Here is a 27,723-nt window from a genome sequence, read left to right as displayed (position 1 = left end):
TTGTTCAAAGTTACGATATATAATATTTTGATACATAGTATTACTGTTTTTATACACAGTGAAATAGTGAAAAATAAGATATACAATATTTTGATCGTTACCAGAAATACAACACTCAAATACTCACAAGAGATGGACATTTTCAATAATAAGAAATAGGGAAAGGAACCTCATCATGCTTGTACATTAAAAAATCAACATCATAAAACAGAGATAACCAGATGTTCTGAAAGATCTAGACAGCAATGGAGATGCTGAATTCTGTATAAAAGAAACAACAATAGAACTTAGCAAAGATAACAACACCTCAAATGACCGAAGATTCCGCCTGCAACAAATTATGCCTGCAGGGAGGAAAAAAACAGAAGCAGGATCAAGATTCAAAGATCAGTGATTCAAGCAACAATGCTTTGAAATCAAACCTTGTTTGCAATGTTGTTTGAAAGCCAATCCAAGCCCTCATACAATCCTTCTCCAGAAGTGGCACAAGTGCTCTGAATGTACCTGGATGCGCCAAATTGCCGGATTAGTTTTTGGTGCCATGTTTTGGTATGAAAATAAAAATGAAGAGACAATGTGTTATCTTACCAGTGGCGCTGGCGAAGAGAGTGCAGGCCGAGCTTGTCTGTAATCTCAGCAGCATTCATGGCATTAGGAAGATCTTGTTTGTTTGCAAACACAAGAAGCACGGCATCTCTCAACTCATCCTAACCAACATAATTTATCACTCATAACACAGGAAGTAACCTCATAAAGCAGGTTTTGATTTATGGATTAAAAGGTTTACCTCATTCAGCATCCTGTGAAGTTCATCCCTTGCTTCAACAACACGATCACGGTCATTGCTGTCGACCACAAAGATTAGGCCTTGGGTGTTCTGGAAGTAATGTCTCCAGAGAGGCCGGATCTGTAGGAAGAACACAGGTAAAATATATGCCATCAATGCTACACTCAAGCAGGCCATAAAAATGCTTTTAAGTCATTTATGAACAATTCACATAGTTATAGTAGCCTCGGGCATCACCTGAGTAACAGCATGAGGTGTTGAACTTAAGTTGATTAATTGTAATGCTTGCAAACGGAAATAATGTCTAAGCATAGATTAAACGGTCAATGTGAACCAGTAAATGCCATGAGAAAATCCAACTAGCATATAAGAAGATTTAAGATGAAGAATGGTACAATGAAAATTGGAAGACTAGCAATAGTCGCTATAGCAGGAATTGTTTGAGATTCCTCAATACCACCAAAGATTGGCTCTGATAGTTTTTCTTAATTCAGGATACCCTAATATTACAAATATTATAAACGGAAATATTTGTATAGATAGTCCATTCAGGCCAATAGACTAAATAACCTTAAAGCAATTGTTCAACCAATATGATTGCAGACACTTTCTAAGATTGTGACCAATTGCATAACAATAAACATGTAAGATAAGAAAAATGTAACATAAAGGAAAAGGAAATCAATATGAAAATCCAACATGCATGAACCTACCTTGTCTTGACCCCCGACATCCCACACAGTGAAGCTGATATTCTTATATTCCACAGTCTCCACGTTAAAACCTATACATACATGTGAAATCAACTAACATCACTATCGTAAAAGAAAGAATTTAGTAAATACATATGGACCTCGATAGTTGAATTGTTACACAATGAAAGAAATCCCACCTAACAAATTCTTCAACATCACATCACATCACGTAGAAGAAAAGGCATTTGCTAGAAAGTGGTTAGCATGTCATTATTTGAGCAGATTAGTAACTTTAAAGTTAGTTTTCAAGAGCTTAACTGAATAGCAAAAATTCCCACTCTTGCAAACAGGAAAATAAATTATTGATCGCTTTGCCTTCTTTTACAACTGCCCTGATTGAAGTTATAATCTATAAAAAATTATATAGTGTTTATTAATCTGTCAATAGAAAAGGGTGTAAGCTATCCAGTTGTGTAGTATCTCAGTAGCAGCCGCACCATGCTCACAGGCATTTTACAAAGCATTCCTCTAAATAATAATTTGTTCCAGGAGTAGGCAATACATCTGTATTGACTTTCACTAATAACGACATAATTACTTCCAATGCTACCATAGATGTGATGAAATGAAAAATTAGTTACAAAAAAAAAAAATTAGCTACCAAAATTCACTCATGTAGAATGATGTCATTGACAATGTGATGGCTAAAACTCTCATCTGACCACCATTCTTTAAAACAGACGACCACAAACAATGAAGAGTCATTTCAAAACCACTCTACAGCAGCCAAACCCTAAAAAAATTATCTAATGAAACAATCCAAAGAAATTTTAATGTTATAATAGCTATACCATAAAAAGAATATAAAACATACAAATGATAACCAAGCAACGATGCGTGGTCATACATACCAATGGTAGGGATGGTAGTCACAATCTCTCCCAGCTTCAACTTATACAAAATAGTGGTCTTACCCGCAGCGTCAAGACCAACCATGAGAATACGCATCTCCTTCTTGGCAAAGAGCCGGCTGAAAAGCTTAGTAAAAGACAGCCCCATCTTCACACCTAAACAATAACAATAAACATAACAAAACTACCGATGATTACAATTGCAATCACATAATTGATCAAACATAAAACTCATACTAGTTTATAGATCATTTAACACAAATTCACTTATATGTACATGCATACATGCATACATGCATCATTTGCAAAAAAAAAAAAAAAAAATCTTATTTTTTAACATGATAAGCTCCTAATTTCCCCATAGTGAATCTTGAAAATTAAAGCCTGGTTGAAATTGAACACAATAAGCTCCCAAATTTCCGCTAAACTAAAGATCTAAACAAAAAATCAAAGAAGAAAGCCTCAAATTCAAAAACCAGTAAACCAAAGACGAAGATCGATTTCAAAAGGAGAAAATTACACATAATTCCAACCCCAAATCACATAATCATACAAATAAAACCCAAATAAATCGAGAACCCCAACAAAAACTACAGGATCAGCAACCATTTCTACACCAAATTCAACGATTTTTGTTCGAGAAAACACAGCGACGGATCAAGGAATCCAAATCAAGCACAGATCCAATCATAATACAATCAAAGAATGAAAATTAAGAAGAAGATCACGCTTACGGGGAGGGAGAAATGCGGATCCGAGCGGGCCGATCTGGGCGACCACAGAGACAAATATGGAAACAAAATGCAAAATTTAGGCGGGTGTTAATGGATATATATATATATATATATATTGAGGAGAACTTAACGGACGTTAAAGTAAACGGAGATCGCCGTTAAGATCTCGTTAGTGAATTGGGCCATTGCTTCGCTGGCTTAAGGTATGGGCCTCCATTTCTGGATGGCCCATCAGACCGGTTGTTGGGGAAGCTGACACGTGGCAGTCAGATACTGGCCGGTTATTCCTGAGAAAGATTTTAGTTATTTTTAGCTATTTTCCTTTTGGTATGAATTGAAAATTTACTTTTTTTTTTTAATTATGCAGCTTAAAATGATTTCGATTTATTTTTTATGAATAAGTAAGATTAATCAATTAGGTTTTTGAATTTTATTTGGTTAGCTCAATTAAGCTTTATAATGAATTTCACATGAATTTACAATCCACTGTCAAGGCATTAACCAGCTGAAAAATTCTAATCTTCAGCAAAATTTTTGTATTACAATGAATCAAAGACTTCAGTTCCAAGCTCAAAAAGCAATGTCTACAACACATTCGGCTCGGTTAATGGTACAATCGGAAAACAATAAAACTATAATAAGTTTGCCGAAGAATTCATGTTAAATCTTTAATCCAATGGAAAAACCGGCCGTCTTGATCGAGCGAAACCAACTGTGCCTCCTCAAAATACTAAGGCAATGTGTTATCGCCGATCACATGTGCGCGTCAAGCTATTATTGCTCACGTTTCAACGATAAGCGCTCTGCGGAGTTGATAAGAAATGATATCAGATTGAATGTAGTAATTGACAATTTGAATGCAACTGAGAAAAGAATCTGAGGCTCACTTATCAGTTCATATGTTACAATCATCGAAGTGCCCCAGAGTGACATGTTGAGAAAGCGGGGACCGAAACCTCTATAGAAGCCTCTCCAACCGTCTTCTTGAAGAAGTACCTTTGTCGTCTTCCAGACTGATGGCCTTCCAGTGCCATAATCATCCATGACCTGTAAAATTACACTAGCTTTATACCAGAAAATAAAAACATAAATGATACTGAAAATATATTAACACTTCAAGTTAGAGCCATCATAATCTCTATAGATTATTTGAATAGAGAAGTAAGCTCGCCTGAAGTCGTGTTTTAATGGTATCTAATGGGGTAGTTATGATAGAAGAGCATGCGCCCGCAATTGTTCCTGCCGTTGCTTGAACTGTAACTAGTTCTAGGTGAGATGGCTTCCTCTCTATTTCATCTCCAAAGCCCAAACTCCTAGATATGAGGGAAAAAAACAAAAGAATCTTAGTCTCATAACTGAATTACAATATGCAAACTGATGAAAAACATGGTGTGATTATTTTCAGGAAGATATCACATTACATGATATTTTCAACAACCTCCAAATAATATGCTGTGCAGATCCATAGGCACCCCACCAAAGTGCTGATGCAGGTGACTGGGTCACTACTGTTAGCCCGAAACCTCTGTACAAACCACGCAGACCCTCAGTCTTAAGTACTTTATGAGCAACGTCAAAAGGACCATTATATGTAGTAATTCCAGGTAGACCTTGAACCATCAGTCTCTGGCAAATCTGTTAAAGAGTTTAATCTTTTAAAGTAAAAGAGCATGACAAGATGAAGGCATAGTTATGAATGTTTCTGATTGTATATAAAGCTTATGACGCAATAATCTAGCAACAATCTCCAAGGATGCGATATACTGCTATTGTGTACCTATCAAATTAACTATCAAAATAGGACTAATTGGAATATAATGCCTGAGATGGACACAAAATTATGATGCTTGCAAGGACATTGTATTCCTAGACCATAATGGGGAGACATAGCTTTAAAATTAAATGTTCCAACTATCCAAGATTGAAGAAAAAGGCTCTTGATTTGCACCAAGAAAACATAGCATAACATGGGAGTGAAAACTCAGCATAAGGATGATGAAGGCAATTTAAAAGTTCTTTGTGAGAAGAATTGCAGATAGTATTGAAGTTATTAAAATTCTGCCAGAAAGACAATACCACTTGCTTAGCAGAATATAAGACAAATTGTAAACCTAAATGTAGTCAACTTTCAGGTGATTATAACCAGAGATACTAATTCATTTTAAATAAAGAGAAAGGGAAAAAAATCATAAACAAGAAAATATAAGACAAAAGGCCAATAAGAATAACATCTTACCACTTCTAAGGGTACAAAGTATGCAGAAGAAACTAAATTTGAGAATAACCCAGCCGTGCCGTTAGCGACAGCAATACGTGTTGCGTCTGGCATATCCAAATCTTCAATAGATTTCAGCATCTTCTCCTTTGAAACTTCAAGAGATGTCAAGGCTAATACCCTACCAGGTAAGGCACCAATAGAAGAGGTACCAAAACCTCTGAAAATGCCAGCGAGTCCATTATTCCTCAATATATTTTTAAATACTGAGAATCCATGCATGCGAGCCATTTCACCTTCAGCCACTTGCATCCTGGTCTTTACTACAGCTATTGGATGCAATAGGCCTAATTGTACTGTAAATAATATTGCTCCAATGGCATGAAACCTTGTCTTGTCCAACCTTAACATCGGCACCATGAAACCTAGTCAGCCTCTCCAAGCAACAATACATATGAGAACATAACAACTCATTCACAAATTTGATCATCATTTCAATTAAACCATAAACAGGGCCTTACCTAATTTGAAACTTATTTAGCAAATAGGAGAAGGACAATTACATAGTTAAACTTGTGTGTCTACATTCCATATTTGAATCCTCATAAAACTAAATCATTGACAACAGAAACAACGCCATAAAACTTCTTCATTTAAAAGAGCAACATCCTAATTAATTGCTGAGTGTGATGATTTCAAACATAATGTTCTCCCCACCACCAAATTTCACTTAACAAATAACTAAAAATACCCTAAAGAGGATCTTATAAATATGTCAATAAGTTAATATGATAAACACAGGTCATTATATCGGATATTTTTCAGGATTAACATGATAAATATCTATAAAGCATAACTTGCTTATACGTCGACCTATAAAATTGTTTGATATGGCACAAGTCCATGGAAAGGTGTGTGTGCTGCGTACACGCATCTAGTTAAAAGCTAAAAGTTCTTATAAGTGCTAAGCAATGTCCAAGCATGTCATTGCATATTGAAGCCTAAATACTTCAATTTCAAGGCCCCGGTTAACGCCATTATATCCAATGTCACCATCTTCATATCACCATAACCACTAGTCCTAACTAACATGAAACAAACAACTTAGTTCCTTATCTAGTATAACAAGTACACCAAAAAACCAATACTGCAAGAAATTAAGAAACTGAGATTAAAATAAAAACCCAACAACAACAGCAGCAGCAGCAGCAGCAGCATTTGCTACTAAATTTACTTAAAAAGATTACACAACTAAACAAGCAGAAGCAACTAACAATCAAAATACAATAGCTAATTAGAAAACTCAGCGGAAAAAAAAAGGATCTTCCCAGAAATTTGGGGAAAAAGCTACCAAATTTATGGAAACCAGCTACATATCTGATCATGAAACGAAACCCGCATCACATAACACCAGAATATATATATATATATATATAAAAACATTATAATAAATCTATTAAAAACAACAAAGAGCAGAGCAAAGAACCTTTCCCAGTTGATATTGGTCTCCGAAAGGGCCAAATCGGCAGTAGAGACCTCCGTTTCCGCTGCCATAGCCTTCCCTCCAGTTCCAAACCCCGAGAAGAAGATGAGAGAAGCAAATGCTTTCCTTGATTCTCGATTCCGCTCGCGTTTCAGGCAAGAGAGAGTGCTCCGGAGAAGCAGGGAGGGAGCCAAAGTCCAAATAGGAAACAAGAAGACGACCACTTGAGAAGCTTCCCTTTATTCGTGTTTGAATAAAAAGAGAAAATATCACGTGGCGGCTCTAAGATTGACACGTGACATTTTTCTTTTTCTTTTTTCTTTTTAAAAAAAATAATATTTCATTATTTTCTTTTTATGTCCACTATTAACTTTTATATGAAAATGATTTTGTTTTTTAAAAAGGCGACAAACGCCTAATAAATGGGCAAACACGTGGAGGGGAGTCACACTCTACGTCACAATACCCTCACATTGCGTTGGGGCAAAAATCGAATTTGGGGAGCCACACTCTACCCAAGACAAAAGCCCTACGCAAAGGATCCGGTGCCAATTGACCCGAGAGCTGTTGGCAAAATAATAACTTATATATATATATATTAATGGAATAAATTTCTTTTTATTCATGTATTTATGTGAGGAAGGAATTATTGTTTCTTTCACATTTACCCAACATATATTTTTTAAGTTGAAAAACTCAAACTCAAGTCTTTTTCAAATGTAAAATAATGTGAGAGTCAAGTGGATTATAATTTCTTTCATTGAATGAAATTTACTTTTGTGTTTAATATTTATAAAATGGTTTATTTTTCTTATATATTTTATAACTATATTTTTAATGATGAAAAATAAAAGTAAATATAGTTCAACTGATTTTTTTTAATAAATATGACAATATATAGTTAGAGGCATGAGTACAAGGGTAATAACAGTTCTCTGTGTATCTTCATTTAGATTAATATGAGAATTGAGTTGTAAGCCCACTCTCATAATTAGTGCTTTTAGATTCATTTTATTTGATTTATTTCTAACTTTAATAATGAATGTTTTATAATCCAAGTTTTAGCAGTTAGACTGATACTGTTGGGGTTTTTCACACTGGGAAGTGTAATGCTTGTAATTATTATTTTTTAATAATTTTTAAAAAAATATAAAAGGATAAAATAACTAAAAAAAATCTTTTTAAAAAAAAACAGATATTTTAGGGCAAGCCGGGTCACTTTTTAGGGTATGTTTTAAGGGTGTAGACCTACTCTAACAGCACATGAGCGGCACGTGCCTTCAAACACGGTGGAAAGGAGCGAAGAAGCCAACGAAACCTAGGGTTTGGTTTTTATTTTTTTTCTTTTCTACTTTTTATTTTTTCTACTCCACAACTCTCTCTCGATTTCGCAGAGAGATCGAAGTGGGGCGATTTGCTTCGCATCTCTCTCGATTCTCTGCCACACTCGTTCTATCCAAGAGGAAAAAAGGTATTTTTCTCTCTGTCAATCGAGAATCTGGTCATCATCTCCAAGTGTTTTATTGTTTTTCTTCCTTTTTTTTTGAGGTATTGATGGATTTTGGTTGATTTCTGAATAATGATGATCCTAGTGAGTTTGATTGGGTTTCGGAATTCAAGAACTACGGTTTCTTTTCGTTTTCTTAATTTTTGTTGAGAAATTTTTAAGTTTTTCATCGGGATTTAGGCGTTGGAATACTGGAAAGGATGATTCTCAAGTTATTTTAGCGAATTGGTGTATGGTGGGAAGAGACGAGAAAAATATAGAAATCAAAGGATTGTTTTTCACTGCAAGGTGATTTTGGAATTGATTCGAGGTATTGATGTACATAGTTCTTGGTTTTAGGAACAATGATTTGTAACTGCAAGTATGCTATGATTCAAATGTTTCTGGTTTGTGTGTTTGATTCAAGGAGTGGGGTTTTGTTTTATTCATCGTGAGATTCAATTAATATATGGCTGTTGAGGTGGATGGCTCCAAAATTCCTGATGAGTCGGAAAACTTTAAGGTCAATGATGCTCATTGACTAACTGCAATCAATTTGGCCACATTGTTTTATTTATGGTATATATGGAAACTTTGTTTTTAGTGAGTTTTGTGTTGGAATAACTCATGTTTTCCACTTCTTTTGTCCATTTAAATTGCAAGACATTTGAGTCCAAGATCAATAGAGGGAGCATAGTGGGAATACATTACTTTTCCCATCTTTCGCTAATTATGATTTCTTTCTATATGGAACTATATACTTCCTGCAAATTCATGCTAGCTTCTTTTATCAATTATAAGTTTCTAGTGGAAGCATTTCATAATGGTGTTTTGGTGGGTTTTTTTTTAATTTGTTTCTAGTGAACCATGGAACCATCTCAATTCGTTTGCATGGCTTTGAGAATCGAAGTTCACTTCAATGTTCTCTATATTATATAATTTATGTTTATACCACTGGGGCTGTCTATTTTCGATGATCTGCTGGGATATGAATGTCGGAATTGGTAAAGAACGGAAAAATATAGTTTTGTTACTCTTCATTATGTTAATAAGTTTTAGTTCTTTGTAAATTTATTTACTTATATTTTTGCAAATGAGGAACCATGTGGCCTTCATGTTCATTCTCTTAAGGTTGCTTTATTTAATGTCTCTTGATTCTTTGACTTCTTACTTATATTTGTTGTCTATAGGTATCAAATAGGCTATTTGGGAATAAGGTTTGCCATAGCACAGCTTTTGTTACTCTCGAATTTTCCTTGCTGTTTTGGTGGTTTTTATTCTGCTTCTATGGATTGGGGATCTTCTTAACTCTGGAACTATCATTGTCGTAAGGCTAACCTCCACACAAACGTTGGAGTAAAGGTAAGACTCGATCATGTCTACAGTGGATGCGTCCTTGTCGGCACTGGGACCAAGATTTGCTCCAGAGGATCCAACTCTCCCAAAGCCCTGGAAGGGGCTCATTGATGGTACCACTGGACTCTTATACTATTGGAATCCTGAAACTAATGTGACTCAGTATGAAAGACCAGCTGGTGAGGCACCTCCATTGCCACTTGGCCCCCCTCCTGCTTCTAACACTCCAAAGTTGGCACCTTTACCTGTGGCTCGTTCCCTGTCGGCAAATGGAGTCATAATGCAGCAACCAGGGCAGCAAGCACTTCAGCAACCTGGACAACAGATGCAGCAGGCCCAACCCAGTCAGCAGCTGTTACTTCAGCAGCCAGGTCAACAGCTGTCTCTTCAGCATGCACAGAAAATGCCGTATCAGCAGATCCAAGTACAAAATCAACAAATGCAGCCGGCCTCTCAGCAGCAGACCCAGCAGTACCAAAACATGCAACTGCAGCAGATGCCATATGCTCAAGCTTCTTACCTGCAGGGGCAGTTGATCCCCCGTCCACAAGGGGGACAACAAGGTTTGCAAATCTCTCAACAACAGGGCCAAGATCCTCTGGTTACACAACTTCCACATCAGCATGGTCAGCAGTCTCAGATTTCACAAATAATGCTCCAGCAGGAGCAACAGTCACATAGCCAGCACACAACACATCAACAAGGGCAACAACTGCATTTGCAAGGACAGCAACAACCAGACCAGCAGGGACAGTGCCCTCCAGCACAGCAATTTACCCATCAACATTCTCAACAAATTGGATTTATCAGGAAGGAAGAAACAGGGAGTCATGAGGTGAACCCAGGTGGATATCCTTCACCCTTACATCATGTTGGTGTTATTTCATCCAACCACCACCCACCTGGTGTTCCTCAGGTTAAGATTCCACATTTAGGTGTCCATACATTTCAGCCACAGCAGCAGCTCAGTGGGCTGCCCTCTGTCAATGTTCAGTCCGGTGCTACATCTGGTAATTTGCAGCCGGATGGAATGGACAAAATGCAGCATCAACAACAAATTGGTGGTCCTGCTATTGTAAATCAGATGGGGCATGGAAGTGGAAATATTCGTCCTCCAATTGGAATGAAAATGAGCTATGAAGAAGACAGGCAAGGTAAAGTAGGAGGTGATTTTTACCCTGGCAGAAATGATGGGCCAATGATGCTCCAGCATCAGCCAAAGCTTGCTGCTCTTCCTCTTCCACAGAAGCAACAGGTAGTCATTGTGCTGCTTTTTTTTTTCATTAATGATATTCAATTTTATTTTCATAGCAACCAATTTCCAGTATAAGTTGCCATAAGACTAACGTCGATTGGTTTCACAACTGAGTAATTCATGATATACATAGATGATCAGGCCTTTCTATCATTTTTTTTTGTCTTGAGGAGCAGATGAAAATGCACCTTTTTATTAATTATTTGAGATTCTTTAACCTTGTTTATCTATTAAATCATTGGGGATGCTGGGGTTTATACCTTCTAGCATAATTTGAGTCATGTTTTCTGTGAAATCCTTATTATGTAAATGATTATTTTGGTTCCTGTTGAATGCTAAATATCCATTTCTAATTGTAAACAAAATGCTTCCTAATGGTTAAGTTTGTGAGGAATATGTGTGGTTACCATTGGCACAGTGTGGCATTGCATTCGGTTCTACTTTCCTACTAGCACCACTCACAAGATTGTTGATATGCTACAGGATACAATAATGGGTGCCAATAATTCTTCATTTACTGCGCACGGGCATCCCGGTGGATTAAACATGTTGCCAACCCGTGCAATGCCTGACATGTATAATCATCCTCCCTTTCCTAATGCATCTCCCATGAGGCCATCTCCTAGAATGCTTGGGCAGCAAGATTTTTCAAGCATCTCTTCAGTTGAGGCATATCGTCAGCACCATGAAGTTTCTGCAATGGTATCAGACAGTTTCTTCACTATCTTTCTAACTTTCTACTGCTGTCCATTTTTACACACATGGCTTTGTTCTCTTTTATACGCCGGTGTCTCTATTTCTCTAGTAGAAACATTTAAGTTTGCAATTTCAAGTCTCATTTTATTGAAATCTAATTTTATTCCAAATTGGAGGTTTCAGATGCACAAGTTTAATGGGGAAAAAATAATTTGTACTCAGCTTAGCACTTTTTTAATTTGGTTCTGTAAATAAATTCAGGAAAGTATGTGATGCCAATGAACTTTTCTCTTGATGGAAAACTTGACTGATAAGATATCAAATCTGGGTGAGTGTCAATTATCAATGCAATCTCGGAGAGAGAAGGCTTGGATATAGTTCGCCCACATGAATTGATTGATGATGAGTTACCTTTTATGAGTCTGTTTTATGATTTTGGTGCATCTCGCATGACTCCATGAAGATTCTTTCGAGTAGTTTCTTATAGGCATGCTTGTAATCAGTTTTTATTGATCTGCGTTTTTGACAGAATCATGGCTTAGTGTTTAATCAAGATTTTGCATATGCGTTTTGGCATGCTTGTTTTTGTGTTTACTTTATTAGTTATATCATTATTATCTACATCTTTCATTGATGTATCTATATACTTAGTGGTGATTCTTATATGGTTTTACCAGGGTGACAATGTTCCTGATCCGTTTATGACATTTGAGGCTGCTGGTTTACCTCCAGAGATTCTCAAAGAGGCAAGTCAATTATCATTCCTATTTAGTTATATACCTGTACTGCTGGTGAACACATTCTCCTTTTTATTTTCTGTCTGCTGTTGCGGAAGCCCATATAGATCAGGTTTGCTGGCCGCTTGATTATCTTCTATTTACTGTCATCCTTATCTCAGATGCGATATTTGCTTCTTAGAGAGGCATATGTCGTATGCTGTTCGGCTATATATACCAATTACACTTCAACTGCTCTGTCGTTGGGGGCTGCAATCATATTGTTGGAGCCTTTCCTGCGGGCAAGTCTCGAGTAGGTGCCATCTTCCAAATCAGATGATGTGGCTGGGGCTTCTTGATTCTTGAACCTGCCACTCAGTCTGGAATGCCCTTTTTGCTGCCTTGAGTTGCTTAAGTAAGCAACTGTATTCACATAGGGTTTTTTTTTTGTAGTTTCATATCCTAACTTGATTGAATGATTTTTCTTTTTCATGATCTTATGAAAAAAATGTGTTCATCTTTTTAGTTCACTTTATCGAGATGGTGCTATTTTCATTTATTTATTTATTTTTATTTGCAGATGCATTTTGCCGGGTTCAAGTCCCCTACACCAATACAGGCGCAGTCATGGCCCATAGCAATGCAAAATAGAGATATAGTGGCCATTGCCAAAACAGGTTCAGGGAAGACACTGGGATATCTTATTCCTGCATTTATCCATCTTAGACGTTGTCGGAACAATCCTCAAGATGGCCCAACAGTTTTGGTTTTGGCTCCAACAAGGGAACTGGCTACACAAATACAAGATGAAGCAATTAAGTTTGGTCGCTCGTTGCGGGTTTCTTGCACAGTAAGTTATTTGCTTTGTTTATACATGCAATCATCTGTCATCAACGAAACTTTCTTGCTGTTTGAATCTATAGTGCATGTTATGGTGGCTTATACCTTAGTATTTATCACCATGGTCTCTGGAAAAGGAATGGACAAGGACGAATTGTAAAAGAATATTAAACCATTTTTAGCATTCATTAGCGTTTGAATTCATATGCTGCCTTTTTGCCTATTGTTGTGTAATATGCTCGTCTTCCGGATAAATGTTACATTTACTGGGATCCAATTTTTATAAATGTGCTTTGAATTCTTTTAGTTTCTTATCTTACTATTATGAAAAATTGAAAATTAAATTTTAATTTCTGTGGAATTATTCTTTGCCTTGATGATTGATTGAAGCTCATTCCTGTTAGCATTGCTTGTATGTCGGGATAACATTTCCTAATTGATCTGTATTCATCAGTGTCTTTATGGAGGATTGCCAAAGGGCCCTCAGCTCAGAGAAATTGAACGAGGTGCTGATATCATCGTTGCAACTCCTGGTCGACTCAATGACTTCCTGGAGATGAAGAAGATCAGCTTCCATCAAGTTTCTCTCCTTGTACTAGATGAAGCCGATCGCATGCTTGACATGGGTTTTGAACCTCAGATCCGCAAGATTGTAGATCAAATTCCTCCGCGAAGGCAAACACTCATGTACACTGCAACTTGGCCCAAGGAGGTCAGAAAAATAGCTGCGGATCTGCTGGTGAATCCTGTCCAGGTCAACATTGGCCGTGTCAATGAGCTTGTTGCAAACAAATCTATTACACAGGTGACTATAAGAACTCAAGGTTTCTGATTTATTTTTTGTTTTCAGAAATTTGGCTAAGCATTTATGTTTCAATTTTTCTGTTTGAAATCTACTGAAGGACATGAATTATATGACTTTATATATAAGTTACATGATTTAGCCTTCACCCAGAAATTCCAGTTGTTGGCAGCAAAGTCTTTGCAAGTCTGTATAACTTTTTTTTTCTTGAATCAGCTTTTAATGTATACACCAGTTCTCCTTCATACCACACATTTCTTAATGTTCCATTTTTTCAGTGTTGTTTCACAGAAACTCTTGCTTTGGTTATTAGTGGTTTATGTCCAAATCAAGAATAGTTGAAACTGTTTGTTTAGAGATTCCGTAGTCCTTAGCTCTGATGAAATTGCATTTCCCATTGTTATTTGGCCCCTTTTTCTTTCCTGATTTTCCTTTTTTTTGTTCTTCATTTTAGCTCAACCTTTATTTTATTGTATTTTGGCTTTGGCATGCAGTATGTGGAAGTTGTGCCCCTTATGGAGAGGCAAAGACGACTGGAGCAGATTCTTAGATCCCAAGAACGTGGATCAAAGACTATCATTTTCTGTTCAACAAAGAGGCTTTGTGATCAGCTGGCTCACAGCATAGGGCGCACCTTTGGTGCTGCTGCAATTCATGGTGATAAGTCTCAAGATGAACGGGATCGAGTTTTAGGTCATTTCCGCAGTGGCAGGGCTCCAATTTTAGTAGCAACAGATGTTGCTGCCCGGGGTCTTGACATTAAAGATATCAGGTGTGTTTTTCTTATATCATCTTGTGAACTCATACACTTATAGGTCATTGAATGTTCCAACTTTTCGCCGAGTTTTGTCTATTTGAAGTTTTCTCTTTACTTTCAATTTTTTGGAGTAGATGATCTATTTGTTCTAATTCCAACTGATGTTCAATTTTCAAAATATTACATCTTGAATTATTCCCCTCAACCAATTGCAGTTGGCAGCTTCCATTGCACTACCTTTTGAAGGGGCATAACCCACATTATTGTTTGTTAGTAGTCACTCTTATAATTCATCATATTCAATTATGCTGGCACCATATCTTACTTGTTTGTCATGTTCCAGGGTGGTGATCAACTATGATTTCCCCACAGGCATAGAGGATTACGTCCATCGGATTGGACGAACTGGGAGAGCCGGAGCTATGGGTATAGCCTATACATTCTTTTCCGACCAGGACTGGAAGTACGCAGCTGATCTTGTAAAAGTTCTTGAGGGTGCAAACCAGTTTGTGCCACCAGCGATCCGGGAGATGGCAGAACGTGCTGCGCCTGTTAATCCTAGGGGCCGTGGGGAGAGCCGCTGGGAATCTGGTGGTGGAAGCAGGTGGGACTCTGGAGCTGGTCGTGGCATGAGGGACGGAGGTGGAAGGTTTGACTCTGGAGCTGGACGTGGCATGAGGGATGGAGGAGGCAGATGGGATTCAGGAGCTGGACGTGGCATGAGGGACAGTGCCGGCACAGGTGGTGGCTTTAACAGTCGTGGTGGTGGTAGTAGTAGCAGCTTTGGTGGTCGTGGTGGAACCCGAAATGAGTTTGGTGGGCGTGGAGGCAGAGGTCGCGGGTTTGGAGGCCCAGGTGGGCCTGGAGGTCGCGGTCGACAGGGTCGTGGTCTTCCTGATCGGCATACCGGGTCTGATGGGCGAAGTTTTTATGACAGCCGCAGAGTGATAGGTGATAGGAACCGGGACAGGAAGTACAGCCCAAGTCCCGAGAGGGTTCGGACATGGGGTCATGACCGAAGCAGGAGTTCCAGCAGGAGCAGCAGAAGTAGAAGCTATAGCCGGAGTCGCAGCAGGAGCCGGAGCTGGTCAGGCAGCAGGAGCAGGAGCAGGAGTCGCAGCAGGAGCCGAAGTCGAAGCAGAAGCAATGGCAGGTACGACAGGCCACGAAGAAGGCCATCTATGTTTGATGTCCCTCTGATGCCTCCTTCTGGACATGAAGCTCCAGCGCCGTCCGGCTTTGATGCCCCTCAGCCTGCACCTGTATATGAGCCCCCTCCTGCAGTTGTGTCTGGGTTCGACGCAGACCAAATGTCACCAATGTCCCCTGGCCAAGACAGAGCCTCCTTCCCCAGCAATGAGATCACCGATAATTTGTCAATTCCTGAGAGTGCGAAGACGAGTCTTCCTGAGGCTGGTGCTGACCTTCTTGAACATCATCCTTTGGGCAATCTGTAAACCAAAGAATCTCATGAGGCTCTAGTCGTTTATTGGCATGTTTTGTAGAGTGCTAGTACTTAGAACTGCTCTGGAGGATGATGATCTTTCTTTCTAATGCTTTTTGGAGGGAGATTGAATGCAGTGCTCTTTAGGATCTGATATGGCATTCAGTATTTAGACAAAAATGATACAAATTTAATGGCTGCAGGCTGCAGGGCATGATGAAATATTCTTGGTTGGTTCTAATGTGATTTTTGTTTATCCAACTGATAACTGAAGAGTTTTATGTTCAACAGATTGTTGCTTTGAGTGTTCATTGAAGAAGTAGAGCCTTGTTGTTTTCATTTTTATTTTAGATGTTGTTAAATTTTTAAAGAATATATTTTGAAGAATATTGTGAGTTGATTTGTTCATTGTACTCATTTCTCTGTGTGAAAATTTAGGATTTACATTAAAAATAAAAATGCATCTTTTTCTAAAAATAAATATGCATCTAGACTTAGAAAACTATGGAATGTTCATGTTATCTGTACATAGAAAACTTTCTAATCACAGAAAATTAGTACTTTTATATCTTAAACAAACATTTTTTTTTTAAATAATAAAACTAAAAGATAAGTAGCCATGAAATTCTTAATGTAAAAATTCAAAATTATAATTTTGGAAAGGGAATATTAATTCCCAAGTCACCACCTTGTCTTCTGCCTTTTCAGTCTGATCTTGAATATATTATACATATATATATATATATAGACATTATCTCTTCTGGCATCATGTTTTGTATGTATATATACTAAACAATTGCATCAATCTCAGCAATATGGAAAAAGAAAAGAAAAGAGAGAAGCCAAATCTTTCCATCACTTTAGTTTCAACCATGTTTTGAGTGCACTAACATGTGATAGATACCCTCACACACTTCCATGTTTGTCTTATGTTCTTTTATGCTTCATTTTATTAAACAACAACAATAATAATGCATTTAAGAATTCCAGTTTTTTTTTTAATTTTATATTTAAACACCTGATTTCTCTTTTATTCTTTAAAATTTTTTTTTAGTTTTTACCATTATTCATTAAAGACCATTTTAAAGCATATTTTCACCCACTTTCTCAAGTCTATATATACACACCTCATTTATGGAATGTTCACCACATATTTAAAAAATTACATAGAACAAATGAATAAAAATACAATGAGCGGATTTTGAAAGTAGAATCAACACTGAAAAAATTAAAGTAGAGATTGAATGATCATTAGATGATGATCTAACGATTCTGAAAATATCCATAGATTAAAATTTGTGGAGGTTCCAAAAACTAGCTTTATATATATATGATCATTCATTTATGGACATTCATAAATAAAAAATCTATGGACATATTCATTATCAACCGTTGGATCTCGATCCAACGGCCAACATTATAAATAGTAATTAATACAGTACCAAATAAAATAATTACTGTTTAAAATATTACAACACATGATTCTACTGTTTATTAACGTTGGATCCAACAGCTATAATTAAACATCTATAAATTTTTTTATCTATAAACACTCATTAAAAAAATGTTTTGCCATATATAAATATACTGAATTGTTGATGATATGGAGCTAGCATGTTGGATGAGATGATTGACTTTGAGAGCATGAGCACTTGCACTTGCACTTCCATCTCCATTTTCACAAAAAAAACCCCCACTTTCAGTTTCAGAATCTCCACTTCCACTTTCACAATGTGAATGAGAGAACTATTCATGCACTGAATACAAGTCCGTGACACCACCACACTTCAGTACATGTCTCTTTCTCATTACTCCCACCCAAAATAATTAACCAAAAAAACAAAACATCCAACACCACATACACCCAAATCCATACCATTATATTTTCCAAATTTAAACTTAATTTTCAAAAAAATAAGAAATAAATAAATAATATAAACACCACCACCATCACCTTCATCTCCATTATCCTTTTGTCTATAAAACCCAAAGTCCTTAATCACTAACTAGTGTTCTCATTTCAAGTGCAAGAACAATGAACATTAATGTTGTGCTTGCACTACTAGTGTTACTGCTCTTTTCCCCTTCTTCTTCTTCTTCTTCTTCTTCTTCTTCTTCTTTTACTACTAATTATGGTGTGAAAAATGGAAGTGGTTATTGTGAAGAAGGTGGTAAAGTGATATTTAACTTTGGAGACTCAAACTCTGATACTGGAGGACTGTTTGCTGGACTTGGAATTTATATTCCTTTGCCGGAAGGCCGGGTGTTTTTCCGGCAGTCCACCGGCCGGCTCTGTGATGGCCGCCTCATCATCGACTTCCTCTGTGAGCACTACTAATTACTACTGCTACTACTACTGTTGTTGTTGCTATTCATTAAATTCACTATTTCTTTTTTTCTCTTCTTTAAGTCCCTCAAAAGAATATTTTAAGTACCTCTCTCTCTCTCTTTAGATAAGCGGTAATCTAGATCTAGAAACATCCCACAACAACCGTTAAATCATCATCTGACGATTGTTGTTTTATTATAAATATAACCCGGAAGTGAGATTAGTATCACTAATCTCACCTCCCGGATTAATAATAAAACAGTAACTGTTAGATAGGTGATCTAATGACTATTGTAGAGAGTCCCTAAGTTCGTTTTCTAAGGACATCCCCAAAAAACATATTGTTTATATAATATATATATGTATGTATTTTAGAACTTTACACTATCATTATTCATGAGAATGGAGAATCAAGGAGCTTGGTCATTTATAATCATTTTACTTGATTGATGATAATATGTATTTTAGAATAAGTCCTCTGAACATCTATGAACATGTATATACTATAGAGACGAAAATAAAGTTGAAAAAAACAAAAAGAGGTGGCATTGGGTTTAGTGGGGGAGGGATGTACATACATAATATATTTGGTTTTTTGTAATTGTGTATAAATTGTAATTTTTTTTTATAAAGAGAAATCATGGGAGAATTTAGGGGACCGTTAGATGGTGATTTAATGGCAGTTGCTGGTTTGCAAAATGAATGATAGGCCCTTTACATATATGTATGTATATAGGTATACATACAAAAATAGATATAGTTTTTATAATGGTTTATGTAATTGTAATTATTTTTTTTTATGGTTATACATATAAAAAACCAAAAATATATGTATAAGGGTTAGAACTTTCTTGATCAAATAATTTTTTAATTATTTGGTTGATTTTTATTTATTTTTTGGTAGATGAATTATATAGATTGTGAGATTACTAGTTTTGGTAACATTTGATAATGTCTACCAAAAAAAATCACCAGAGTGCTAAACTGATTTTGTATTACTTTACTCATAATATGTGTATATTATTATATATACATATGATAAAATAATATTATCTTGGTGTTAAATTAGATTAAATTTAGATTATGTAGGAACTAGTGTTATTAAAACTAGACGACACCAGTTGTTTAAGCTGTTGAATCAGTGAACCAGTGTCTTGATTTTTTAATTAGATTAAAATTGTAATTTAACTAGTAAAAGCCACTATGAATGTAATTTAACTAGTAAATAAAAAAATTAAATTAAATTAAATTAAATTATTAAAAATATTTAAAAATTGATCCGACATTAACTTTGTTAATCCGATGGTTGAACTGATAATCCAATAACTTGACATTTTGACTGGTTCCATGTTGGGTTTGATTCTGATACTATTGAAGCAACATCATTCATGGACCACAGTCAACTCCAAAAAAACTCAAAACCTTTGTTTTTGGTCCCTATGACTTTTAATAACACTGAAAAGTAAGGGATTGAAAATTTGAAATAAAAAAGAATTAAATGTAGGGGTTTTTAAATAACTTTCCTGCCAACTCCCTACACAAGTTCAACCTTTTGTTTTACTCCCTGTATTGTCTTTCTCAAATTACACAATCTTTAGGGGTCTCTCTCTGTGAATCTAGCAATAAATGCATGCAACTAGCTTCACACTTTTTGAAGTCATTTTATTATTATTATTTTTTTTAAATTATTATTATTTTTTAAGTTGAGACTTGAGAGGCACTGGAAAAAAAACTCAAGAGGCCTGACAAGTCTCTTGTGTTGTTGCTATCCAGTTGTCTTCATAAATCCCATTATGATTCACAGCATTAATGAATGACAACTTTGTACTCATTCTCTTGTTTCACATCAATTCACATGTTTCTTCTTTTGCTCTCCTTAATTTTTTTTCCAATAAAATAAAAAATATTAATAACATTAATCCCATATTATAACTTACTGTTTCATATATATATATATATATACAAATGAGAATCAATCATCTATGGTTTGAAATTTACGAACGTTACTATCAAATGTTAGATTTTGATCCAACTGCTCAATACTGTTTTATAAACAGTGTTAGTACTATTAATCCTTGATTATGCCTCACTCAGTGTAATATCATGTTTAGCATTGTTCTTACCTATGAACGTACGTTGCTGATGTTTTCTATATTCTCATATATATATATATATATATATATATATATATACACAGGTGAAAGCTTGAATAGGAGTTATTTAAGTGCATATATGGAGGCATTGGGTGTTAGGATCGGATTACCAGAACAATGACAAGGCTGCACACTTAGTTATGAAGACAAGCACTCTGCTTTTGTAAGAATGGTGCTAAGAATGTGAGGAAGCTTGACAATGGTCACTTGTGTTTCTCACTGAATATAATCACCATTCAAACATACAACTAAACCAAAGAAAAAACTCGAAGAGAAGAAGCAATGGAGATCACCAAAAATAACTCTCATATTTCATTCAATTAAGCACTGTGCATTAATACAAACACCGGCCGACCAACCTTCATGGTTATACAAGACATAGCTAGAGAATATTCAAAAATAGCCAAACATTACAAACAAACATTATAACTGTAGTAATTAAGCATCCCCGATGCATTACAACCAAGTGCAACCAGTTAAACAACATTCACACATCACTTGTATTGAATCCCGATATGAGGCACACCATCCCTCAGATTCGAGACAACCTGCGAGCAGCAGTAGTTGTGCACCACTTGATTCATTGGGATCCGATCAATCTCTCCAACATACTCCCCTTGATCAGATAATTCACCAATTCCTAGCTTCTCAGTGAATGAGCTGAACTTGCTTTTGGGCAAAGCCTTTGTAAACACATCCGCCTAACCCGATCTTCGCTCCACAATGCTTCACATTAATTAACTCATCTTTTATAAGATCACGAATAAAATGGAAGCGGGTATCAATGTGTTTAGTCTCGGGCCTGCGGTGAGTGGGATTCTGGCAATGGAGAGAGTCGATGAGTTATCACAGAGAATGATGTTAGAGTCTTCCTGCTTCTCATTGAGATCCTCAAGTAGACGACGAAGCCAAACAGCCTCGCAGTGCGCAGCCAATGAGATGTACTCGCCTGTGCTTGATGAGCAAGTGATGGACCGCTTCTCGAAACACCAAGCTATAACACTGAGCTAAGGGAGAATGCCCACCCTCGTGGTGCTTTTTCCGGTCATCTTGAGATCCTCCCCAGTCGCTGTCGGAGTAACCCAACAATTTGAAGTTTTCTCCCTTCTTGTAATGAATCCCAAACCCGATTGTTCCTTTAACATATCGAAGGATTCGCTTTTCATCGCCCTTAAATGATGCACACTCGGTGAATGCATGTACCGAGCAACCATTGAAACAAAGAAACATGATATCGGGTCGAGAATGGGTGAGGTAAAAGCAGTAGCACCGACTAATTTCCTATATCTCGTGTATCTGCTTTTCTCGGAGTTGTCCTCGAAGACAGAGCTTTCATTTGAATTCATTGGGAGTATCAACTCTTTGCAATTTTTGCATCCCTGAACTGAACAAGAGATCCCTTGCATACTTCTTCTGTGACATGAAAACAAATCCTTTCCTCTGTATCACTTCCAAGCCGAGAAAGAACCTCATTGGCCCCATATCAGTCATTTCAAATGTTTTCATCATATTCTCTTTGAAGTTATTCAAAGACTCCATCGACGACTCCCATGTATAGAATATCATCAACGATGCAAAGTAAAAGAGTATCGAATCTACCCCGCATCTTGGAGTATACGGTGAGGTTCATTACTACTCCGGGTGAAACCCAATTGAGAGAAGTGAGAGTCAATACGACTCATACCAGCCCGGGGTGCTTGACGTGAGACCGATAGAGCTTTATGGAGTCGATACACTTCTTGCTCCTTTTCATTTACAATGAACCCCTCTGGTTGAAGAACATATACTTCTTCCATGAGATCTCCATTTAAAAATGCGGATTTTACATCCAACTGATAGATTTTCCATTCCTTTTGTGCTCCAATGGATAAGAACAAACGGACGGTCTCCATTCGAGTGACTGGAGAGAACACCTCTTCGAATCAATTCCTTCTCACGAGAGTAACCTTTAGCCACAATACGAGCTTTCCTTTTCAGTAGGGTGCCGTCAGGATTAAATTTTGACTTAAAAATCCATTTAAGTCCTATTGCTTTCTTTCCATCTGGAAGAGAGGTCAGATGCCAAGTTTGATTCTTTGTAATTGCATTCATCTCTTCTTTCATGGCCGCAACCCACTCTTCACTCCCCCTGCAGCTTCTTCCATAAGATGCTCGGATCCCCATGAAAAAGAGCAAGAGAGCGGGAACTATAGAGATCGACGAGATTTCTATACCCTCGCCGGACCGCCACCGCCTTCTCCGGCCACCAATTCATCTTCTTCGAGATTAGAGAAGACCTTCGATGTGAATCCATCCGCTCATCGCCTCGATCGAACGGTGGAGATATCACCATATCTCTGCAAGGGATGTCATCCCTCCTCACGCAAGGGTGCATAGATCGAGGCACCTGAGTCAAGACATCCCCGACCAATCCCAGCCTTTTCTCTTCAAAGAACCGGAGATCTCGCCGACGTACGCGTTTCAATCTGGATCCATGATCCGATAGGCTTTCGAACGATCGCGAGAACCAATCAAGACTCGGGTCGGGTTTTGGCGCCAAATTTGGTCCGCTTCATTGATCAACGAGCATATACACCAAGCGACCAAAAAAACTCGAAAATGGTCAATGGAGGGCTTCTCACGGTCAAAGCTTCAAACGGAGTTCAAGCTTTACCGCCCGATGTTGTCGACCGATTAAGGATGTACACCGCGCCGCCACCGCCTCGCCCGAGACTCGAAGGCATCTTCTTCTCCTTTAGCATGGTACGAGCCATCTCCGTCACTGCTTCGTTTCTTTGCGTTCGGGCGACGCCTGCTTTTGCCGAGGGGTCCGTGGAGTCGACAGTTGGTGGTGCACTCCGCGAGATGGCGGAAAAGCTTCAAATTCATTGGATGTAAATTCCCTCCGCGATCGCTACGCAAAAACCTTGACTTGAAATGAGAACTCGCTTCCACCAAGAGCTTAAACTGCTTGAAGAGCTGGAATGTATCTGATTTCCGGTGCATGAAATACACCCAGCTGTATCTGGAGTAGTCGTCAGTCAATAGAAGAAAGTAAGAGTTACCTCCCGATGGACGTTGCTCCGATTGGGCCTCAAGGTCGCCGTGAATCAACTCAAGAGGTGCAGTTGCACGCTTTTGCTTTGGCCTTTGGGAAACACGTAACGAGCTTGCTTTCCCCGTGAGCATGCTTCACATGAACTCACACATGTAATCTTCGCAACCCGCATACCGCTCTTGTTCGATATGTATTTCAGCTTCTTTACATTTATGTGCCCATATCTCTTATGCCAGAGATCAGAGGCATCATCTTCTCCTTGTGCTAAGTTGGCAAAGTCAACATCATTAGCTTCTAAAGGAAAGAGCCTGTTAGAAGTCATCGCCACCCGAGCTACCTGTGCCTTAGTTTCAGTTTCCCTGATTTTGCAAACCCCTTTGGTGAACTCAATGTCGAAACCAGCATCCATCATTTGACCAACACTCAACAAATTGTGAGTTAAACTTGGTACATACTGAACATCATTTAAGCTTGTAATTTTACCTCCGCTGAACAGAGAGACACTTTGCCGATACCTTCAACTTTGAGAGCTTTTTCCATCCCCGACTTTGATGGAATGTCTTGGTGTCGTGGCAATGCTCCGAACGAGCTTCTTTCTCCCGACATGTGGTTTGAGCATCCACTCGTCTAATTAGCCATAGTCCTCCACCTTGTTTCGGTTCTTCATTGATTGCCATAAATGCCACTTCTTCTCCTTCCCTTTGCCTTGTCTTCTTTCACAACATTAGCTTCTCGCGTTTCTATACCAAAGCATTGGGCTTTTTACATGCCCGAACTTCTTACATACAAAGCATTGTACTCCCTTATGGGATTTGTTAAATTCTGCAGAGAATCCTGGTTCAGTGCGAACTGGGTCACTGCTTCTGCCGCGCCCACGCCCTCTTCCTCTGGGAGAGAAGCCACGGCCTCTACCTCTCCCTCTGTTTGGATGCTCAGAAGTATGAGCACCTCCTCTGCCTGCATACAATGCCTTCTCACCTTCATGATGATTCCCTTCAATGTTTAGTATAGCTTCATGATTTTTCAGTGAGCCACTCAACTGCTCAACTGAGATTGTATTCAAATCCTTTGCTTCTATGATCGAGTGAACAGCCTGTGAGAATCTGGGAGTCAAACTTCTGAGAATTTTGGAAACAACAGCCTTTTGAGGGAGGTCTTGCTTCAAGACTCTTATTTGGTATACAATATCTAATACCCTGCTCACAAAATCCTGCACAGACTCACCTTGCTTCATTTTGACAGCATCAAACTCTCTCTGAAGGGCATGAAGCTGGATGTTTGAGTTGTCTGAGTCTCCCTGGAACTCTGTTTTAATAATATCCCAAGCCTCCTTAGCTGTCTTGGCTTCAGAGATCCTTACTAATATCCTTGAGTCAAGTGCACGTTGGATTAGATACATAGCTTTAGCATCTTTCTTGAGGCTATCATTGATTCTGGTAGCATCACCTTCTTCACTGAATCCCTTCTCCACCAATTTCCATAGATCTTTCGATCTAAACATGGTTTTCATCATCAATGCCCAAAGGTTATAGTTCTCACCTTTGAAATAGGGTACATCGGCATCCTTTGCTGAGGAGGAGCAAGACATCTTCTCCCAGATTCAGTGACAAGTCTCTGATACCACTGTTAGGATCGGATTACCAGAACAATGACAAGGCTGCACACTTAGTTATGAAGACAAGCACTCTGTTTGTAAGAATGGTGCTAAGAATGTGAGGGAAGCTTGACAATGGTCACTTGTGTTTCTCACTGAATATAATCACCATTCAAACATACAACTAAACCAAAGAAAAACTGAAGAGAAGAAGCAATGGAGATCACCAAAATAACTCTCATATTTCATTCAATTAAGCACCAGGCATTAATACAAACACCTGGCCGACCAACCTTCATGGTTATACAGTACATAGCTAGAGAATATTCAAAATAGCCAAACATTACAAACAAACATTATAACAGAAGTAATTAAGCATCCCCAGATGCATTACAACCAAGTGCAACCAGTTAAACAACATTCACACATCACTTGTATTGAATCCCGATATGAGGCACACCATCCCTGTATTTCTGGAGACAACCTGCAGCAGCAGCAGTGTGCACCACTTGATTCATTGGGATCTGATCAATCTCTCCAACATTGGGTTCAGACTTTAGTAATGGAGCAAACTTTGCCATCTCTGGTTCATCAACATTACCAAGAAACACTCCATTTAATCTTTACATTCAAATTCACCAGTTCATTCACTTCAAATCCAAATCTTTACAACTCATTGCTCAAGGTGCTTCTGCTTTAATGATTATTTAATCTCATCTTAATTGCAGTTTAATCTCTGAGCAAGTTATACATTAATTTATTCCTGCAGTTTTGATGTTGATTAATTTATGAATAATTTTACTGACAATTAACAGCATTCAATTTGCACTGAGATTGTGAATAAACAAGACTTACTGTAACATTTTCTATGAAATTTTGATCCAAAATTATCAATTCTTAAGAATAGTAATTTTTTTTTCTGAGAATTGCCAGCAGTTAATTTCATTTGAAATGTATTGTATTTGTGAATTATCACAATACTGAATTTATAATTTATAGCACTGGATTGAGACATTGAGTTATTGTGACATTTTTTTTTAATGAAAATTGGGTTCAGAATTAAAGAAATCTTTTGATGCTTTTATGCGATTATTGATCATGATGCTAAATTTATAGCACTGAAATATTAATCCAAAAGTATCATGACCTCTAGGTTCAAAAGGTTTGGTTGATGAGCATGGTTTTCAATAATGCACTCTATACTATAGACATCGGCCAAAACGATCTCGCCGGTGCCTTTTCTTCAAACAAAACTTACGACGAAGTTATTGAAAGAATACCACTCATCCTTTCCGAAATTGAATCTGCAATCAAGGTGATTTTTTTCCCTCCATTTATGATTATATGTTCAGACCAATATTTATTTAATTAGCCAATGAAAGTGAGACTATTTGTAATGATCTCAGACTCTGTATGACAACGGCGCGAAGAATTTTTGGGTGCACAATACTGGCCCTTTAGGCTGTTTGCCTCAGAAACTCGCATTGCCAAGAAAAGACGACAGTGATATCGATCAGTATGGTTGCCTTAAAACACTTAACAATGCGGCTCGAGAATTCAACTGTAGGTTGAGTGCTCTGTGTGATAATTTGAGTTCGAATTTGAACAATGTCACAATTGTCTACAATGATATATTTTCGATCAAGTATGACCTTGTTGCTAATTATACTAAATACGGTGAGCGAAATACATTACTGATTTGTAAAAGGTCTTTGTGTTTGTTTATACTTTTAATTCTCACCGTCTGTTGTGGTTTTATCAGGATTTGCGAGTCCGGTGATGGCTTGTTGTGGCTTAGGCGGGCCTCCTTATAACTATGATCTGAACAATCAATGTGGCAGTTCGACTGCTCAGGCATGCGCCGATGGATCAAAGTATATAAGCTGGGATGGAGTTCACTACACCGAGGCAGCCAACGCCATAGTCGCAGCTAAGATTCTCTCTACCGATTACTCGAAACCCGCTCTTAAGTTTGACTACTTCTGCAATGCCTAATGCTCTCTTATATTTACACACTGTTACATTACAATGGTCAGTCACACTGAGCTTGTTTTGTTGAGTTCACAGAAATCAAAAAGAAAATTAAAATGGTCTTACTTTCTTGTCAATGATCATCATCATAATTAATGTGAAGAATTTGATTAAACTTATTGAGAAACTTTAATGGTAATAATTTTGTTTTGAATTATATGTACTACTTACTAAAAACTATAAGAATAAAGTTGTACTATGAAGTGGCAGTGGAATTGTTATGATGAAATTGCTTGGCTTCATTCTCTGCATATTTAAAGAATCAGTACTTGATACTTTTTCTATGAAATTTGGAGTGGTTTACTATTGTGGAGTTCCATGAAACAGAGATTTGATGATAATCCTGTTCATCAAATCTGATTCATATTGTTTTTTTTTCATAATTCGTACATATTAAAGTAA

General features: G+C 37.5%; 4 protein-coding genes across 4 annotated transcripts; 2 read left to right on the top strand and 2 right to left on the bottom strand.

Annotated features, from left to right (window-relative positions):
• Positions 1–120: 120 nt before the first annotated feature.
• On the bottom strand, positions 121–3,201 carry LOC120263971 (ADP-ribosylation factor-like). Its single transcript, XM_039271952.1, has 7 exons — positions 3,128–3,201; positions 2,394–2,549; positions 1,501–1,571; positions 788–907; positions 589–707; positions 423–504; positions 121–344 (listed from the first exon to the last, which is right to left on the bottom strand). The coding sequence occupies exons 2-7, from the start codon at positions 2,539–2,541 to the stop codon at positions 339–341; spliced, it is 546 nt and encodes a 181-aa protein (XP_039127886.1). The 5' UTR covers positions 2,542–2,549; positions 3,128–3,201; the 3' UTR covers positions 121–338.
• Positions 3,202–3,650: 449 nt separating this feature from the next.
• LOC120262977 (solute carrier family 25 member 44-like) lies at positions 3,651–7,035 on the bottom strand. The gene is made up of 6 exons (XM_039270902.1): positions 6,829–7,035; positions 5,364–5,745; positions 4,566–4,762; positions 4,299–4,440; positions 4,015–4,174; positions 3,651–3,930 (listed from the first exon to the last, which is right to left on the bottom strand). The coding sequence occupies exons 1-6, from the start codon at positions 6,894–6,896 to the stop codon at positions 3,902–3,904; spliced, it is 978 nt and encodes a 325-aa protein (XP_039126836.1). The 5' UTR covers positions 6,897–7,035; the 3' UTR covers positions 3,651–3,901.
• Positions 7,036–8,149: 1,114 nt separating this feature from the next.
• LOC120262908 (DEAD-box ATP-dependent RNA helicase 40-like) lies at positions 8,150–16,527 on the top strand. Its single transcript, XM_039270817.1, has 8 exons — positions 8,150–8,296; positions 9,502–10,922; positions 11,406–11,624; positions 12,296–12,364; positions 12,915–13,184; positions 13,629–13,979; positions 14,471–14,748; positions 15,077–16,527. The coding sequence occupies exons 2-8, from the start codon at positions 9,687–9,689 to the stop codon at positions 16,188–16,190; spliced, it is 3,537 nt and encodes a 1,178-aa protein (XP_039126751.1). The 5' UTR covers positions 8,150–8,296; positions 9,502–9,686; the 3' UTR covers positions 16,191–16,527.
• A 1,636-nt stretch (positions 16,528–18,163) lies between these two features.
• On the top strand, positions 18,164–27,478 carry LOC120263014 (GDSL esterase/lipase LIP-4-like). Its single transcript, XM_039270938.1, is given in 7 exon segments — positions 18,164–18,501; positions 20,704–20,746; positions 25,833–25,975; positions 26,444–26,478; positions 26,480–26,605; positions 26,697–26,967; positions 27,053–27,478. Coding segments are annotated over 7 exon segments (1,140 nt in total). The 5' UTR covers positions 18,164–18,212; the 3' UTR covers positions 27,286–27,478.
• Positions 27,479–27,723: the final 245 nt, after the last annotated feature.

Source organism: Dioscorea cayenensis, chromosome 6, assembly GCF_009730915.1.
Source record: "Dioscorea cayenensis subsp. rotundata cultivar TDr96_F1 chromosome 6, TDr96_F1_v2_PseudoChromosome.rev07_lg8_w22 25.fasta, whole genome shotgun sequence".
NCBI classification, from domain to species: Eukaryota; Viridiplantae; Streptophyta; class Magnoliopsida; order Dioscoreales; family Dioscoreaceae; genus Dioscorea; species Dioscorea cayenensis.
The sequence above is the reverse complement of the archived record's forward strand: the minus strand, read 5'-3'. Positions and strand labels throughout refer to the sequence as shown.

What these genes read in the sequence shown, in the direction of transcription:
- LOC120263971 (XM_039271952.1), bottom strand. Translation starts at nt 2,541, where the DNA reads ATGGGGCTGTCTTTTACTAAGCTTTTCAGCCGGCTCTTTGCCAAGAAG. An exon ending in GACTACCATCCCTACCATTG is followed by an intron (nt 1,572 to 2,393) that starts GTATGTATGACC and finishes ATGTATGTATAG; the next exon opens with GTTTTAACGTGGAGACTGTG. An exon ending in ATGTCGGGGGTCAAGACAAG is followed by an intron (nt 908 to 1,500) that starts GTAGGTTCATGC and finishes TTCTTCCTACAG; the next exon opens with ATCCGGCCTCTCTGGAGACA.
- LOC120262977 (XM_039270902.1), bottom strand. Translation starts at nt 6,896, where the DNA reads ATGGCAGCGGAAACGGAGGTCTCTACTGCCGATTTGGCCCTTTCGGAG. An exon ending in ACTTTGTACCCTTAGAAGTG is followed by an intron (nt 4,763 to 5,363) that starts GTAAGATGTTAT and finishes ACTCTTTAACAG; the next exon opens with ATTTGCCAGAGACTGATGGT. An exon ending in GCACAGCATATTATTTGGAG is followed by an intron (nt 4,441 to 4,565) that starts GTTGTTGAAAAT and finishes CCTCATATCTAG; the next exon opens with GAGTTTGGGCTTTGGAGATG.
- LOC120262908 (XM_039270817.1), top strand. Translation starts at nt 9,687, where the DNA reads ATGTCTACAGTGGATGCGTCCTTGTCGGCACTGGGACCAAGATTTGCT. An exon ending in CTCCAGAGATTCTCAAAGAG is followed by an intron (nt 12,365 to 12,914) that starts GCAAGTCAATTA and finishes TTTTATTTGCAG; the next exon opens with ATGCATTTTGCCGGGTTCAA. An exon ending in CAAACAAATCTATTACACAG is followed by an intron (nt 13,980 to 14,470) that starts GTGACTATAAGA and finishes TTTGGCATGCAG; the next exon opens with TATGTGGAAGTTGTGCCCCT.